Genomic DNA, 18,634 nt, shown 5'->3' with positions numbered 1-18,634 from the left:
CCGTTTAAACCGTTTTTCGTCCAATTGGCCCATTTATTTTATTGCTTGTAATTTGTTTTTAATTACTCTCAAACAAAGTTTGTAGCAATTATTTGAGTCTTGTCGGTTTTTTTTAAATTGCTCTCAAGCGAAGTTTGTAGCAATTATATTAGTCCTGTCCGTCTTTTTCATGCGATTTTTCGCTTGACCAATTTTTTGTCTGACGCTTTTGACTTTTCGTCCTCAAAAACGGGATAAACAGGTAGCACCCAGCGGGCATTAAGTGCCCTTAGAGCCTTTCAACTCTGTTTCAGCTAAAGCTGTTTTGGAGACTTATACTTATAGTGTGAAGGACGGTCCTAATAGGTTAAGACACCCCCACTGTTGACCCCCCCCCCCCCACTATTGCCCCCACCCCACACAGCATTTTGCCCCCCACCCCCTGTTGAGCACCACCCTCCCTCCCCAACAACCCTCCGGTGAATCCCCCCCCCCCCCCCCCCCCGTGGTTCCTGAAGAACAACCGATCGCTAAAAACACGGAATTTTGTACTAATTTTCACAATTTCCTTCAAGCTTTTTGAAAATCTTTGTCATTTTTTGAGTTGTTTCAGCCTAAGGTGTCAAGAAACCTCCTCTAGGGTTTTTAAATAGAATACTGCCTTGTTTCTAGTGGTAGCGGAGTGGTTTCAATATTTTAATGTCACGAATTTTAGCATATTTTTTGACAAAACGTGCAATTTTTTTTTTACAATTTTTTGATTTTATTTTAAACTATTCACGTTTTTCCAGACGCAGCTGCCAGAAAGCGTCCTTAAGGTTTTGATAATAAATTACTGAAAAAATTCTATTTGCCATGGAATAGCTTTCCAATTTTTAATAGGACAATTTTAAGCTATTTTTTTTTTTATAAAACTTGCATTTTTTCAAGTTTTTTTGAATATTTTTGTCAGTTTTTAGGGTTCTCTAGCCTCGAGAGCCGAGTAACCTCCTCCAGGGTTTGACAAGAAGTTGCTGTAAAATCTCTAAATTTAATGGAAGCTTTTTCAAGTTTTCAACACCACGAATTTTTACATTTTTTTTTTACAAAATTTGCAATTTTTTCTGGACATTTATTGTCATTATTTGGATCTTTTTGATCCAGTGAAACTATTTAATGCTTGAAATATGGATACTGGATTGTCTTTTGAGACAATAAAGGGTTTTGAAGATTCTAATGAGAGTTTGCGATTGTTTTCAAAATTTTTGAATATATATTTTTTTCCTTTTCTGAGTTTAGCGATCATTACTGGCCAACAAAGCTTTTCAAGTCTTGCAGATGGGTTAATTGACATAACTCAGAGACAAAAATAATTTCAGAGACAAAAAATGGTTTTGAGAATTTTCACTGCGAAATCTGGCAGCTTTTCTTCTAAATTTTGCAATATTTTGCAAATTTTTCAAATCAGTTTTTTTTATTTATTTACTAAAAAGGCTAGAAAACTAAGAGCTACAGAGTTGAACGAAGCACAAGATAGCCTCACGAAACCGTAGCTAGCTACTGACGGAGCCAACCTTGACATAACTCCAGAGATATAAAATAGTTTTGAACATTTTCACTGCGAAATCAGGAATCTTTTCATTTAAATTTTTTAAATGTTTGAAGTTTCAGTGTTTTATTTGATTTATTTACTAACAAGGCTAGAAAAATAAAAGCGGCAGAGTTGAATCAAGCTAAAGCTAGCCTCAATGAAACGTGGTTAGTAAAACCAACCGACGAAGCCAACCGTTTGCTGGTCGTTTGAGAGCAATTCGACCGACATTAGTGTGTTATGTTCGTAATGTCATAATTTTTGATACATGTTGCATTTGTGTAACCCTCTTAAATCGATATCACATTGCTTTTGTGAGCCTTATAAAGCGTTTCAAGGCTCAATCGGCACAAGTTTCTCAATTGTTTGTCAATTTTTCTGTTTATCCTTTAGTTTTTTTGGATCTTTGAGCAAACTTTTTTCTAAAAAAAATAGTGTAAATGGCAACGTCCCTTTATCCTCTAAGATGGTAAAACCTAAGTTTTTTTTGTATTTTAATTACTAGAAGGTGGCTCTCTGTGCATGGTCAGAGAGTTTAGTTTCGCGTTATTAATTTTGACCTTTTTAGACAGGAGAATGGCTATCGTATTTTACTGAGCCTCGAGTGCTAAAGAATGAAAAGTCCTACTTTATCCGCTTCAAATTAAATTTGATTTTAAACTTTGAAATTTTACCAATTAGTCTTTTTCAATTTTTGTTGCATTCGATTTCTTTTAATATAATGCAGGACTGAGAATTTACTGGAATTATTTGTTGAGATTTTGACTGATTTTTTTCTGCAAATGATCACGGGGCTAGGTTTTGGCAATAAGCTATTTTTTGCCTTTGAATATGATTCTGTTTCCTTTTCTTTTCCATTGTTTCAAGTTTTGGTAAAATTGATTTTTTGTTTGCAGTGACGCCAGAATTAATGTTCAGGCTTCAAATACATTTGGTTTAGTTTCTTTGAAAAATAGCTGCCTTATGCTTTCGCAGTGTTAACTCGGACCTTTATTTTAGCCGGCTAAATTAGTTGAGCCTATCAGTATTTGCCTATCCAAAGAATATTGACCATTGTCCAGATGATGTTTCTAATAATACTGATTTTAAGGATCTCAAGATTTCACAGTGAGTTCTGTCTGTCATAATTGTATCTTAAGATTTAAATATTTGCCGCTTTGGAGGTATTTTTTCTTAATAAGGTCGTAAATGTTTTTATTCTAGCTTTTCTGAATGATGTCAGTGCTCAAATATTCTCTTCATGTCTTCATGAAATTTGGACTGAATTGCGTGCGTGACGTTTCTTCACTCATAGAGGAGCGTGTTTTTATTCATTCGCGTGATTAAGATTTTGGTCACACGTGACTTACCTTACCTCACTCCATGATGACTTTTCCATACCATAATTCAAGAAGATATGGTACTATAATTCAAGATGTGATTGGTTTTCACTCTAATTGAAGGTTATCTGAGAAGAGCTAATGCTAGTTGAAGCAGCAATAAGTTATATAGATTCCCAATCAAAATATTAAATTTGCCATTGGTAAAAAGAAGAGAAATTTTTCTTTTCGGTGTATTTTCTTTGAGACTGCAGGTCTACAGTGCTATGGAGGTTATTTTCTAGCAATCTGCCAGCTATGTTAGTTTTAACTGGCTTTTTCGGGTGTAAAAAAGAGGTTTCGAAGAAATCTTGTTGTGTTATATGAATGTTTTGGTTTCAAAATTAAATTGTAGCATTAACGTTTCGCCTGTTTGTTTTTTTTGACACGATATTAAATTTTAAAAAATTAGTTGAAATTAATTTTTACATGTATTATATGGGTGTAGGCGTCCTCCGGCTTGTCATCACGAGAGCCAGAAGCCCCATAAGTGCCACAGTGGTTTCTGTCCCCCCTGTGACCAGGTTTGTGAGAAGGAACAGCCCAAGTGTGGACACAATTGCATGGCCACTTGTCACTCGGCTGTATGGACCAAATTCAAACCAAAGGTTACACTATCAAAAATATAATAATGTGGAAGCGAAACTAACTACTGGAAGTGAAACTGTTGGACTTTTTTGGTCTCTGCTTCGAATGTTTGATTTTCTCATAGTGTTGTTTCTGGTCGAATTAGTCTATGGTTTTCAATTATCGTATGAGTATTGTGATCTTGGCAATATAAACCAATTATCACATGAGGATATTGAGATCGATACAAAACATGGTTGTTCGAAATACCTTTTTAATAGCCGCCCTCATCTTCTCAACCGGCTATTATAGCGCTCCTAATTTTTTTTACAATTCAAAGAATTTGAATTGTATTGGGGCGCTGTCTTTTTATTACGACTCGAAGAGGAGTATTGGAGAAGTTCTTTTTTAATCAATTTTATTGGAGTGAATTTTGAAGCGGGAAATGAAACACGTGAAAAAATTTGGAGTGATTTTGTTGCTGAACAAAACGAAGAGCGGAGCGAAAAGAGTGGTTTTTTGTTCATATAGCTGTTTTCTAGAGAGCGAGAAATTAAGGTGTGAAAAAAATTCTGTAAGCGAGCGAAATTTTTTGTTCACGTGCGGCATTTTAAAGCAGTTTTTTTCTCAATTTTTTTGTTTGAGAGGTTTGGTTATGATTTGCTTTTAATTTTAGGCTGGGTTTGGTAGTGATTTGAAGGTTTCTGAAAATCTATTTGAATTTTATGCTAATTCGGATGTTTTTCATGTGTTTTGCTGATTTTTGGGCTAATTTTTACGATTTTTTTTACTATTGTTTTGTTTTACTGCCTCAAATGGGTATTGAAGATAACCCTATTACTTGTTTTTTAGTTAACACGTGGTTAACCAATTTTTAGTTAACACGTGGTTACAGTTTTGTGGATATGAAGCATTTTTTTGAGAAATATGACGAAAAATGTTGAAAATTGGAACTAATTTTATTAATTTTTTGCAGTTTTTCGGTTTTTTTTCTGTTTTTAGACAAGTTTCTTAACCTATTATGACTTGTCTATTATTTTGCGAGCATCTTGGCACACTATTGGCTGAATAGAATTTTTTTAGATATATGTGTTTTTGTAATATTAAAAAATATTAACTTTTTCCAGTTTTTTAGTCAAACTTGTTTGTGAGAGCTTATTTTTTTCATGATTTGGCTTCAATTATATTTGAAAAATCTCATAAGTGGTTTTAGTAGTTACTAGTTATATTGATGAAGTAATTGTGGCAGAGATAATTTTTGGGGTATCAATTTATGACAGAATTTGATCAGATTTTTAATCATAATTTAATAGATTTGATTTTTTTTACTTTTTTGTTTTATGGTTTTATTTCAAGATAAGCGTAAATTATTTGAGGCACGCTTTGTCTGATGAGTAGTTGGAGGGAATTTAAGTGGATTTCCACTTCGAGTCGTTTCCGGAATTCTTCCGGCTTTGTTTTTTTTTAAGATCTGTTCACACATTTTCATGAATTTTGAAGTCAAATTGGAGTAGTGATTTTGGTCACGCCGAAACAGGAAGTGAAGCGAAAAAGCGAGTGGTTTTGCGGCGTGAAATTTGTTCGCTCCAAATTTAAAGTAGAGTGAGAAAACGATGTTTGAACAAAAACTCGCTTTCTCGCTAGTGGTTTTTTGTTCACATGCGGCAATTTCACATTGATTCAGACTGTTTTTTCGATTTTTTGGATCGGATTTTTTTTTTCTAAATGGTTTTTCCAATCCATTGATGGTCCGTTCTAGGTCTATGTTTCTGTTTAGTCAATGAAAATTCTTTGAATTGTACGTCAGGACTTGTCCTGCTGTTTTTTACAATTCAAAGAATTTGAATTGTATTGGGGCGCTGTCTTTTTTTTTTTAAGATCTGTTCACACATTTTCATGATTTTTGAAGTCAAATTGGAGTAGTGATTTTGGTCACGCCGAAACAGGAAGTGGAGCGAAAAAGCAAGTGGTTTTGCGGCGTGAAATTTTTTTGCTCCAAATTTAAAGTAGAGTGAGAAAACGGTGTTTGAACAAAAATTCCCTTTCTCGCTATTGGTTTTTTGTTCACATGCGGCAATTTCACTTTGATTTTCACTGTTTTTTCGATTTTTTAGATCGGATTTTTTTCTAAATAGTTTTCCCAATCCATTCACAGCTCATTATGGACCTAGTTTTTTGTTACAATCAAAATTACATAGCTCACTAGTGGTTTTGTGTTCTCCCTAGTATCATTTTGACATTGATTTTCTGTTTTTTTTGTTTTTTTTATCTGATTTTCCAATCCATTCATAGTCCGTTCTAGGTCTAGTTTTCTGTTAAGTCAATGAAAATTCTTTGAATTGTACGTCAGGACTTGTCCTGCTATGTTTTTTTACTTCGTCGAACTTTTTTTCGCTTTACCATTTTGCCGCTTTTTCAGCATTTTGCGTGAAATCTTTTTGATTCTCTAGGCTAGTTTCTCTCTTCTCTCATTCTGCTAAAAGCGAGTTTGAACATCAGTTGCTCAGCAAAGCAGTTCAAAATGAACAGAGTCAGAATAAAAAAATTGAAGTCAGAAATAGAAACGGGATAAACCCATAAAGCCCAATTTTAGATGCCCGCCATTTGAACGTCGTTCCTATAAGTCTGAGTTACCATCTCTTATGCTTATTGGTATTGATAGTAGCCCCTGTAGCCTCTATCTAAGAAACAGGAGTATGTTCAACTACAAAATGCCATCAAAATAAATCGGACTAAAAAATGTTTTTGTACAAAAATTTTTTTTCGATATTATTGTTAACTGATGCTTCTTACTTCTTTTAGAATTTGTTGAACAACGAGACAGTGCAATTCCGTCAGGTAGAGCAGCCATGTCCGCCATGCAGAACCCAAATTGAGATATCCTGTTTTGGACAGCACGAGAGCATCAATCTACAGTGTGCCAAAGCTAAGACGTACTCCTGTGGGTCACCATGCGGACGAATGCTGTCTTGTGGCAACCACCAGTGTGAAAGAACGTGTCATGTCGTTCAGACTGCGCCGGATGAATCGACGGTATGTTCAACGAGAATCTTTTAATTGCTGGCAAATTTTTTAGGAATTATAATAAACCTGCGGTTTTTTTTAATGCAATTTTTTGCTTGACCACGTTTAACTTTTCGTGCTTAAATACGAGATAACCAAGTGAAGGCTGGGGGGCATTAAGTCGCTGAGCACCTCTCTTAGAGCTCTGCTAGTCTCTAAGTGTACAATTGATCAATGCTACTGAGAATACATTAAAAAATTGTGGTTTTTAATTGCTCTAAAAATGCAGTTTTTAATTGCTCTCAAACGCATTTTTATCGCAATCGCATTAGTCATGCGGTTTTTTTATTGCTCTCAAACGAAGTTTGTAGCAACTATATTAGTCCTGTGGTCTTTTTGGATGGTTTTTTTGCTTGAACGATTTTTCGTCTGACCCATTTAACTTGTTCTCAATATCATGGAAAATATTCCTGGCTCTCTCTCTCTGTATGGGTTGGGATTTCTTTCCTTCTCTTTCTCGTTCACGTTTTATCTCTCGCACTCTCTCTCTCTCTCTCTCTCTCCCCTTAACTCTTTTGTTGATGCCGCACTTCAGCGGCTGTTATGTGGCGTGATGTCATCGTCTATTACCCTAACCTCACGCCCCTTCAATCAAGCTAAAGCTAGCCTCACTGATCAGTGGCTACGTACTGACGAAGCCAACAGCTCGCAGTTTGAGAGTTGGTTGTTTGAGAGCAGTTGGCCCCACGTTAGTCGGTTATCAATTGCCCTCAAGCGAAGTTTGTAGCAATTATATTAGTCCTGTCGGTCTTTTGTATGCGATTTTTCCCTTGACCGATTTTTCGTCTGCCTACTTGACTTTTCGTTCTCAAAAATGGGACAAACAGGTGGCGTCCAGCGGGCATTAAGTGCTCTTAGAGCCTTCGGCTCTGTTCCAGCTCAAACTGTTTCGGAGACTTATACTTATAGTGTGAAGAGAGGTTCAATGCCCCCCACTGTTTACACCCCCACCGCCCTGTTACCCCTCCCCAGCTCACTGTTTCCTCCATCATCACCCCGTTGCACATCCCCTCACCCCTGGCTAGCTACTGCCGAACAACCAATCGCTATTTTTGAAACACGCAATTTTATTCTAATTTTAACATTTTTAAGCTTTTTGAAAATTTTTTTTTATCATTTTTTGAGTTGCTTAGGCCCTAGGTGTCAAGGAACCTCCTCTAGGGTTTTATAATAGGTTACTGCATAGTTTCTTTTGGTAGTGGAATGGTTTCAACATTTTAACATCACGAATTTTAGCATTTTTTTGACAAAACATGCAATTTTTTTTTCAATTTTTTGGACAATTATTTTTCATTATTCACGGCTTTCCAGACGCAGGGGTTAGACAACTTCCTTGGTAGTTTGATAATAAATTACTGAAAAATTTTTATTTGCCATTGAATAGCTTTCAATTTTTTAATTTGACAAATTTTAGCAACTTTTTTGGATAAAACTTGAATTTTTTTTTTGAAAAATTTTATCGACTTCAAGGTTTTTCAGCCGTAAGAGCCAAGGAGCCTCCTCTAGGTTTTGGTAATAGGTTACTGTATAGTTTCTAGATGTAATGTAATGTTATTAAAGATTTTAACATCACTAATTCGAGAATTTTTTGGACAAAAGTTGCAATTTTCTTTCCATTTTTTGACATTTATTGTCATTTTTCTAGTTTTTCAAGAACCAGGGGCCAGAAAAACCCCCTTAAGAGTTTAGTAATAAGTTTAATGAAAAATTTTTGTTTGCCATGGATTAGTTTTCAGCTTTTTAATATTACAAATTTTGTCGATTTTTATAAATTTCAAGGCTTTTGAAATTTTGTCATTTTTTTTAAAATTATTCCAGCCTCAAGAGCAACGGAGCCTCCTCTAGGGTTTGATAACAGGTTACTGCATGATTTCTAGATGTACTGGAATGTTTTTCAAGATTTTAACATCACGAAGTTTAGCATTTCTGAATTTTTTTTGCAATTTTCAAGTTTTTTAAATTGTTTCATTTTCTTTAACGTTTCTCCAGCCTCAAGAGCAACGGAGCCTCCTCTAGGGTTTGATAACAGGTTACTGCATGATTTCTAGATGTACTGGAATGTTTTTCAAGATTTTAACATCACGAAGTTTAGCATTTCTGGATTTTTTTTTGCAATTTTCAAGTTTTTTAAATTGTTTCATTTTCTTTAACGTTTCTCCAGCCTCAAGAGCCAAGGAGCCTCCTCTAGGTTTTGATAATAGGTTACTTTATAGTTGCTAGATTTACTAGATTTAATGTAATGTTATTCAAAGATTTTAACATCACGAATATACGCATTTTTTGGACAAAACTTGCAATTCTTTTTTAAATTTTCGACATTTTTTGTCATTTTTCTAGTATTTCCAGAACCAGGGGCCAGAAAAACCCATTAAGAGTTTAGTAATAAGTTTTTGAAAAATTTTTGTTTGCCATGCATTAGTTTTCAACTTTTTAATATTACAAATTTTGTCGATTTTTATAAATTTCAAGGCTTTTGAAATTTTGTCGTATTTTTAAATTATTTCAGCCTCAAGAGCAACGGAGCCTCCTCTAGGGTTTGATAACAGGTTACTGCATGATTTCTAGATGTACTGGAATGTTTTTCAAGATTTTAACATCACGAAGTTTAGCATTTCTGAAATTTTTTTTTGCAATTTTCAAGTTTTTTAAATTGTTTCATTTTCTTTAACGTTTCTCCAGCCTCAAGAGCCAAGGAGCCTCCTCTAGGTTTTGATAATAGGTTACTTTGTAGTTTCTAGATTTACTAGATTTAATGTAATGTTATTCAAAGATTTTAACATCACGAATATACGCATTTTTTGGACAAAACTTGCAATTTTTTTTTAAATTTTTGACATTTTTTTGTCATTTTTCTAGTATTTCTAGAACCAGCTGTCAGAAAACCCCCTTAAAAGTTTCGTAATAAGATATTGAAATATTTTTATTTGCCATGGATTAGTTTTCATTTTTTTAATATTGCAAATTGTATCGATTATTTGATTAATTTTGCCATTTTCAAGTTTTTTGAAATTGTCATTTTTCGAATTTATCCAGCCTCAGCAGACAAGGAGCCTCCTCTAGGATTTGATAACAGGTTACTGCGTGATTTCTAGATGTAATGGAATGTTTTGTAAGATTTTAACATCCCGAAGTTCAGTATTTCTGAAATCTTTTTTTGGCAATTTTCAAGTTGGCACATTTTAAATATGACGAATTTTAGCGATTTTTTTATTCTTGTATTTCAAGGTTTTCAAAAATTTTTGTCGGTATTTAGGTTTATCCAGCCTCAAGAGCCAAGAAACCTCCTCTAGGGTTTGATAATAGATTACTGTATAGTTTCTAAATGTAATGAAGCGTTCCTCAAGATTTGAACATCAGGAAGTTTAGCATTTTTTGAAAGTTTTAGCAATTGTCAAGTTTTTTATATGGTTTCATTTTTTGTGTTTCTCCAGCCTCAAGAGCCAAGAGATCTCCTCTAGGGTTTGATAATAGTTTACTGAATAGTTTTTAGATTTAATGGAATGGTTTTCAAGCTTTTTATATCACGAAGTTTAGCATTTTTGAATTTTTTAAAATAATTTTTAAGTTTTTTAAATTGTTTCATTTTTTTACGTTTCTCCAGCCTCAACTGGCAGTAAAAATCCTCTAGGATTCGATAAAGGTAACTGCCTAGTTTCTAGTTGTAATGGATTTTTCAAGTTTTTTGAATATGTTTAATTTTTTCAATTTTTTTGTGCACCAGGGACCCAGGGTTCTTTTCCGTGGTTTGATTTTAAGCCGCTGCATAGTTTTTGGAGTTAATGGAGTGATTATAAATATTTTGATGACTCGGGTTTTGTCAATTTTTTGATAAATATTAATATAGAAAAAATGAAAATTATTATCATGATCCTAGTTTTTGGATCTTTTTTGAGCCAGTGAAACTGTTTAAGGTTTGAAGTAGGAATACTGAATAGCTTCTTGATACAATGAAATGGTTTTGAAGATATCAATATCATGAATTGTAGCATGATTTTGTTAAAATTTGAATTTTAAAAAAAAATTTGAATTTTTTTGTCCTTTTTAATAATCATTTCTGGCCAACGAAGCATTTTATGTCTTGCAGATGGATTAATTGACAGAAGTCCAGAGACAAAAAAGTTTTTTTGAACATTCATTTTGTTCGCTGCGAAATGTGGAAACTTCGTTTGGATTTTGCACCTATATGATTCAATTACTAACAAGGCTAGAAAGTTAGAAGTTGCAGGAAACTAGGTAACTAGAACTAGGAGTCAAATCTTATTATGGAAAATGTTCCTAGCTCTCTCTCTCTCTCTCTCTCTCTCTCTCTCTCTCTCTCTCTCTTCCATCTCTTTCTCGTTCCATCTTTTTATCTCTGGCAACTCTTTTGTTGATGCCGCACTTCAGCGGCTGATATGTGGCGTGATGTCATCGTCTATTACCCTAACCTCACGCCCCTTCAATCAAGATAAAGCTAGCGTCACTAAACAGTGACTACGTAATGAAGCCAACCGCTCGCCGGTCAATTGAGGGCATTTCGCCCGACGTTAGTCGGTTTTGTTAATAATTTGCAATAATTTGTATTTTGAATCCCTGAAGATACTGTTTTGTAATTAGTATATATGGCAACCTTTCTGTGATAATTGTTGAATTGGACGCTTTTTCGGACATAAGGTGTTTTGTGGCATACATACTCTTCCGATTTTGGTTATTTTGTTTTCCCATTTTCTAGGTTTTTTCCTAAGAATTTGATTTGATTTTCTAGAATAAGGCTTCTGTGCGCGAACAGGCATTTAAATTTTGTGTTAATGATGATCAACTTATTTTTTGGCGTAAATTTTTTGAAGTTTGCAATTGTCTCGTAATCGGAATTATAATATTTTCAACGTTTCGAACATTTGGTTTCTGTTTGCTTTCGACAGGAGGGTGACTATGTATTGTTTGTTGAACCTCCAATGCTACGTAATGAAATGAACTTTTTGTACTTATGTTTTAAAAATTGATTTTCAACCTCCAAAATTATGAAGATTACGAAACAAATTACGAGACAAATTACGAGAGTAATTAGGAAACAAATTTTTTAAAAACTTTTTTACAATATGTCCGTAGCCTCCACACTATCGTTTGGCACATTTATGGCTCTATGGCAACGAGCCATATATAACGAGTTTTTGTCATAACCTGTAGCATGAGTTTCATTTCCGCTGTATTAGGCGTTAATAAAAAGATTTTAGATTAAACCTTTTTCCTTATAATTTTTCAGATTTGTAAATTGTTTTTGATTTCCTTTAGTGCTATGCAGCTGTTAGAAATCATTGTTTTTCAGACCTAAATTTTCTTTTTTCATTTTTTCTGTAATAGAGGTTAATTTTTAATAACCGCCTTTATCTTCTCAGCAGGCTAATATTGCGCTCCTAATTTCGTCGAATGAAAATTTGTTTCGCTTTACATCGTTTTGCCTCTTTTTCGACAGTTTAAATGAAATCTTTTTGACTTCTCCAGGCTTGTTTCATTCTGCTTTTATTCTGCTTAAAGTGCTTTTAAGTGGTAGTTGCTCAGCGAAGTAATCTAAAATGAACAACCAGTATCAAAAACGAAATTAGATATGGTATAAACCCTTAAAGCCCAATTCTAGATACCCTCTACTTGAACTTTTTTCTTATAAGTCTTCTTTACCGTCTCTAATGATTGTAGGTTTGGATAACCCCATGAAATCAAGCAGAATGCAATGAAAATATTTTGCACTTTAAAGTTTTGTACATAATCAATTTTTTCCCTGTCTGTTCTCTCAGTCCGAATCGGGGTTATGGGAATCAATGGCGGCCATTTTCCGGCAATCTGCTAGTTATATTTCAGATTGATATCTGGCTGATGCTTTCCCTGTGTTTTCGGGTCGCAGAGGTAAATGCATAGTTCTGATTTTTTGGTGACAATTTTAGCCTGGTAAAATTTTGAACTAATCTTTTATCAGTCTTAAATATTTTGGACCATTTTTTTTCAAGATATCAGAAATATTTCTAATAGTAAGGTTTGAAGTTCCTGAGTTTTCTGTGAAAGGTTTGTCTGCAGATATAATTCTCTGTAGTTTTGTATGGTTTCTGAATGACTCGTTATTTGTTTACTGGCTGCAATGATTTCAATGCTTATTTTTTTTTCGCTACGACAGGGATTTAATTTTTACCAATTTTGCAGTGAACGATGGTGAGGCAAAGAATCATTACTAAGATGAAAGATCTTTTTTGGTTGTATTTATGGTTATGTTGAGGCTTCGGGTCTCTCCGGAATTCTTCCGGCTATGTTTTTATGCGGTTTTTCGCTTGACCAATTTTTTAACTGACCCCTTTTGCCCTTTTGACTTTTCGTCCTGAAAACGGCATAAATCAGCAAGGCCCGTAGGGCAGTAAGTATTGAAATTGTTTAGGAGACAGAAATTTATGGTGTGAGGAAGCGGTAAGTTTGACACCCCCTCGCCTTACTTCACCCCGTGCAACCCCACTTCACGCCGTAACTCAGCTCAGCGGGCTTGACCTCCCGTGGACCCCCGCCGCTGTTGAGTCCCCCATGCCCCTAACCCCGCCACCCTAAACCAAGCTGGTTACTACCGAAGCTAACCGCTCGCTGGTTGTTTGAGAGCAATTCGCGCCACGTTTGTCTGTTGTGTTTTGTATCATAAGATTTTTTCGACCTTGATCATTAGTTGGACTATAGTTCTTTGAATTAAAACTAATAACAAAATTCAGTCAACCGTGACTGAAGTTTTGGTAAATTGCACACAGTTCAAGGGCCGAAAAATTATCCAGTTGTTCATTTTAAGTGTTGGATCATTAAGTTGATTTTAGTTAATTTTTAATTTTAGAGCTTGTCATTTCGAATGGTAAGTGTGGACTAACTTCAACCATTGCTGTCTATGTGGTTTCTTTACTTATAAACACTTCTTGTGGGCTGATCACCATTGTACACAAGTATACAGTTGGACGATGCTGAGCTGCGTCTCATTTTACTTGACAAAGTTTTTCGTAATACAGTTGTCGTGTATTTGGAATCTGCTTGGTTGAATTCTTTCTCCTTCCATATAATATGTTCTCAAACGGACGGGATTTAATTCTCAAATTGGATTTGTTTCTCATTCAATATACACCACATTCTATGAAAACCAGAATTCAGTTGTTACCACTGAATCTGAGACAGTAAGTGATAATCATGTGAATGATAACTGGTTAATGAGTTCTTACTGGAAATGATAATTTAAGAAATGTACGAAAGGAGGTAACATAATGGAAAGGGGCCAGTTGTGGTGCCTTCTTGTTTTAACCCAATAAATTGTTGATAGGCTTGGAAAAAGGAAAGTTTTCGGAAATCGAAATAAAGCACTGGCAATTAATAAATTGACAGAATTCACAAGCACTGACAAATTATTAATTGCTCTCAAAGAAAGTTTGTAGCAATTACTATAGTCTTGTAGAAATGTTTTGGTGATTTTTTGACACAGATGAGTATTGGTTATCTATCGGTTTTCACTACATAAAGAGGAGTAATAGTATACGAATCAAATGTGATTATTTTTTACAACTCGGAAATGAGGTATGGCGACCACCGGGCTTTTTAATCGGTGGTGATATAGATTGTAGGTCAATACGGTGCCTGGACCAGTACCACAATGTTTAACAAAAGACAAAAACAGAGAAAGAGTGGCTTTTCGTGGATTATTCTGGTGAGCGCAGAACAAGTAGGTGCAAAATGAAATTTCGCCGAAGGAGAAAAGTTTTTGTTCAAATGCGGCGAATTGTCCACTACGCGTTAAAAAGCACAAAAAACGTCTTATAATTTATGCTAAGGGAAAAGTGGCAAATAACTAATCAAGCAAATGACCCGAAAAACTTTTGTGTGAAATTGCGACGTGCATCATTTTGACTTTTCAGTGTGAAATATTGTAAAATCAAAGAGTCAGCTGACAATACAAAAAAAGCATCAGTATTACAAGAAGGCTGTGCTCAGCTTACATCAACGCAGCTATTTTTTTTTACTTGAAAGCCATTACCATGCTTCTCTATCACCAGATATTGAATTCTTTGCTCACATCATACTATTTATCATTGAAAGCACAACTTTTCTGATAAATTACACTTAGGAACAAAGTGACTAAAACCGACGAACAAAAGACTTAGTATAAATTGCACTGCAACTTTTTGGAAATAAATAGCGCTAAGCATACAATTTATTCGTTGACAAAAAACAAATTGCTACTAAGTGAAAATGCAATTAAAAAATATGAACCAACTAACGTCGGACAATTTGCTCTAGATCGACAGGCGGGGCCTGTTTAATTCAGAGGGGGTATAGTCTAGGCAATTTTTTGTGGTCTCAAAAAAACTACGACCAAGGAGAGGGGTTCGAGCTATCGACTTCCAGAGAATTCGACTGAAACATTAATCACTCGGCTGTTATGGTATTATAATTTCTGCTCTTACAATTTGCTTTTGGTTTAGAAATCAAACTTAATTCATGATAAACGACATGTGAAAAACTTCATTGACTGGAAAACCTCTGAAGATTGATTGAAGTGAATAGAGAATCGGATCTTGAATTCTATGGAACTTCGATCGACGGATCTTTTGCGTTTGTGCCCTCCCCCAATACGTTATGCTTTCCCCCAGTTAGAGAGCACTTGCCATTACATATTAAATCATTGTTAAAATATAACACGTGTGTCTGCGGGGCTCGAATAATATGCATTAACTAAGCTTGGGGGGCACAAACGGAATAGATCGAGAATGACAAGTGCTCATTTAGTGGGGTTATCCGAACAAGTGTACATTTGTTTTCAAATGAGATGCACGGTTTTACTTGTTTGAGTATTGTATGATCTGGCATCGAGTGGGCGTTTAGTTTCCTGCTATTGCTCGGAAGTCCTTAATCCAAGGAGAAAATGTTACTTATGAAGACTTTTGAGCGCCAATTAGGGCAGTTTAAGTGTTTTGTTTTTTAAATCAGGAAACTGAGATAAACACAAAGGCAATTTACCCGGTATCTTTTTTATGGCAAATTATTTGTCCATATTAATGCCATGTGAATATGTGTAGTGAACACATCCCCCGCCGACTGAAGTAGACTACAAAAATACAATCGAGATCCTGAGTTGTTCCTGATGATATTATACAATGTTATTCAGGCATGTTTAATTGCACTCGAACGGAGTTTGAAGCAATTATTGTAAACATGTTGATCTTTTTTTTGCTCGTTCAAATTTCATTTTGAGTGATCTAAGTTGCTCTCGTCCTGAAATTATAGTTTTTGATTGCGAAAAGAATATAATTTTCAGGATCTACATCCCCCGTCCAATTAGTGCTCATAGTTGCATTCCTGTTTGTCCCCTAAATCTCAATGACTGTTTGAACGGAATGAACGTGAATTCATCCAACAAATTTGCCCAATGTACTGACTACATGCAATGTCAAAATACAAACACGTGCGAGATAAACCAATAAATCCCCGTGATTAAGTTATAACGCAGCTCAAGATAATCCGAGTTCTTTAGAAGAAATCGGATTTCTATAGCGGAAATTTATTGGCTACTTGAATTTTTCTCGTAGCTCTCCTTGATTAATTGCTCTCAAACGTAGCATTGTTCTCAAAGTTTGTAGCAATTATATTAGTACTGTCGGTCTTTTTTCTATGCGATTTTTCGCTTGACCGCTTTTTTGTCTGAGGCTTTTGACTTTGTCCTCAAAAACGGTATAAACAGGTAGCGCCCAGTGGGCATTATGTGCTCTTAGAGCCTTTCAGCTCAAACTGTTTTGGAGCCATATACTTATGGTGTGAGGGGCGGTTCTTAGAGGTTGAAGGAACCCCCACTGTTGACCCCCCCCCCACTATCCACTATTGCCCCACCACCCCCCGCCCCAACAAGCTGTTTCCCACCCCCCCTCGCTCCCCTTAAACCCCCTGGTCCCCCCCCCCCCCGTGGCTACTGACGAACAACCGATCTCTAAAAACACGCAATTTTATACTAATTTTTTTCAATTTTTTGAAAATTGTTGCCGAATTTTAGGTTTCTCCAGCGTCAGGAGCAGAGGAACCTTCTCTACGGTTTGACAATAGGTTTGGGTAATGTTTTCAAGTGTAATGGAATGCTTTTCAGGATTTTAAAACCACGAAATTGAGCATTTTTTTTTTTACAAATTTTGCAATTTTTTCAATTGACTTTTGTCGTTATTAAGGTTTTTCAGCCTAGTAGAAAATCGCTGTTAGGGTTTGATAATAATAAGTTACTGGAAAGTGTTTTATGGCCATGGATTAGTATTCAACTTTTTTTACCACAAATTTTAGCAGTTTTTTTTTAATTTTTTGTCATTTTAACAAATTTTTTAAAATTTTGTCATTTATTCGTTGACAAAAAACAAATTGCTACTAAGTGAAAATGCAATTAAAAAATATGAACCAACTAACGTCGGACAATTTGCTCTAGATCGACAGGCGGGGCCTGTTTAATTCAGAGGGGGTATAGTCTAGGCAATTTTTTATGGTCTCAAAAAAACTACGACCAAGGAGAGGGGTTCGAGCTATCGACTTCCAGAGAATTCGACTGAAACATTAATCACTCGGCTGTTATGGTATTATAATTTCTGCTCTTACAATTTGCTTTTGGTTTAGAAATCAAACTTAATTCATGATAAACGACATGTGAAAAACTTCATTGACTGGAAAACCTCTGAAGATTGATTGAAGTGAATAGAGAATCGGATCTTGAATTCTATGGAACTTCGATCGACGGATCTTTTGCGTTTGTGCCCTCCCCCAATACGTTATGCTTTCCCCCAGTTAGAGAGCACTTGCCATTACATATTAAATCATTGTTAAAATATAACACGTGTGTCTGCGGGGCTCGAATAATATGCATTAACTAAGCTTGGGGGGCACAAACGGAATAGATCGAGAATGACAAGTGCTCATTTAGTGGGGTTATCCGAACAAGTGTACATTTGTTTTCAAATGAGATGCACGGTTTTACTTGTTTGAGTATTGTATGATCTGGCATCGAGTGGGCGTTTAGTTTCCTGCTATTGCTCGGAAGTCCTTAATCCAAGGAGAAAATGTTACTTATGAAGACTTTTGAGCGCCAATTAGGGCAGTTTAAGCGTTTTATTTTTTAAATCAGGAAACTGAGATAAACACAAAGGCAATTTACCCGGTATCTTTTTTATGGCAAATTATTTGTCCATATTAATGCCATGTGAATATGTGTAGTGAACACATCCCCCGCCGACTGAAGTAGACTACAAAAATACAATCGAGATCCTGAGTTGTTCCTGATGATATTATACAATGTTATTCAGGCATGTTTAATTGCACTCGAACGGAGTTTGAAGCAATTATTGTAAACATGTTGATCTTTTTTTTGCTCTTTCAAATTTCATTTTGAGTGATCTAAGTTGCTCTCGTCCTGAAATTATAGTTTTTGATTGCGAAAAGAATATAATTTTCAGGATCTACATCCCCCGTCCAATTAGTGCTCATAGTTGCATTCCTGTTTGTCCCCTAGATCTCAATGACTGTTTGAACGGAATGAACGTGAATTCATCCAACAAATTTGCCCAATGTACTGACTACATGCAATGTCAAAATACAAACACGTGCGAGATAAACCAATAAATCCCCGTGATTAAGTTATAACGCAGCTCAAGATAATCCGAGTTCTTTAGAAGAAATCGGATTTCTATAGCGGAAATTTATTGGCTACTTGAATTTTTCTCGTAGCTCTCCTTGATTAATTGCTCTCAAACGTAGCATTGTTCTCAAAGTTTGTAGCAATTATATTAGTACTGTCGGTCTTTTTTCTATGCGATTTTTCGCTTGACCGCTTTTTTGTCTGAGGCTTTTGACTTTGTCCTCAAAAACGGTATAAACAGGTAGCGCCCAGTGGGCATTATGTGCTCTTAGAGCCTTTCAGCTCTGTTTCAGCTCAAACTGTTTTGGAGCCATATACTTATGGTGTGAGGGGCGGTTCTTAGAGGTTGAAGGAACCCCCACTGTTGACCCCCCCCACTATCCACTATTGCCCTACCACACCCGCCCCAACAAGCTGTTTCCCACCCCCCCCCCCCCCCCCTCGCTCCCCTTA

At 35.5% G+C, this 18,634-nt stretch overlaps 2 protein-coding genes across 4 annotated transcripts in view; one reads left to right on the top strand and one right to left on the bottom strand.

Annotated features, from left to right (window-relative positions):
• Positions 1–13,420, top strand: part of LOC142337937 (NF-X1-type zinc finger protein NFXL1-like) — a 62,127-nt gene extending 48,707 nt beyond the window's left edge. Inside the window, exons 11-13 of the mRNA XM_075387571.1 lie at positions 3,356–3,515; positions 6,277–6,507; positions 13,373–13,420. Of these exons, the coding sequence (XP_075243686.1) occupies positions 3,356–3,515; positions 6,277–6,507; positions 13,373–13,405 (424 nt within the window). The 3' untranslated portion in view covers positions 13,406–13,420. The remainder of the gene's footprint in view (positions 1–3,355; positions 3,516–6,276; positions 6,508–13,372) is intronic.
• The window catches only part of LOC142337634 (dynein axonemal heavy chain 7-like), a 291,470-nt gene that overhangs the window by 83,491 nt on the left and 189,345 nt on the right, over positions 1–18,634 (bottom strand). The gene's annotated exons all lie outside the window — the stretch shown is intronic.

This window comes from Convolutriloba macropyga, chromosome 4 (assembly GCF_964194025.1).
Source record: "Convolutriloba macropyga chromosome 4, txConMacr16.3, whole genome shotgun sequence".
NCBI classification, from domain to species: domain Eukaryota; kingdom Metazoa; phylum Xenacoelomorpha; order Acoela; family Convolutidae; genus Convolutriloba; species Convolutriloba macropyga.
The sequence above is the reverse complement of the archived record's forward strand: the minus strand, read 5'-3'. Positions and strand labels throughout refer to the sequence as shown.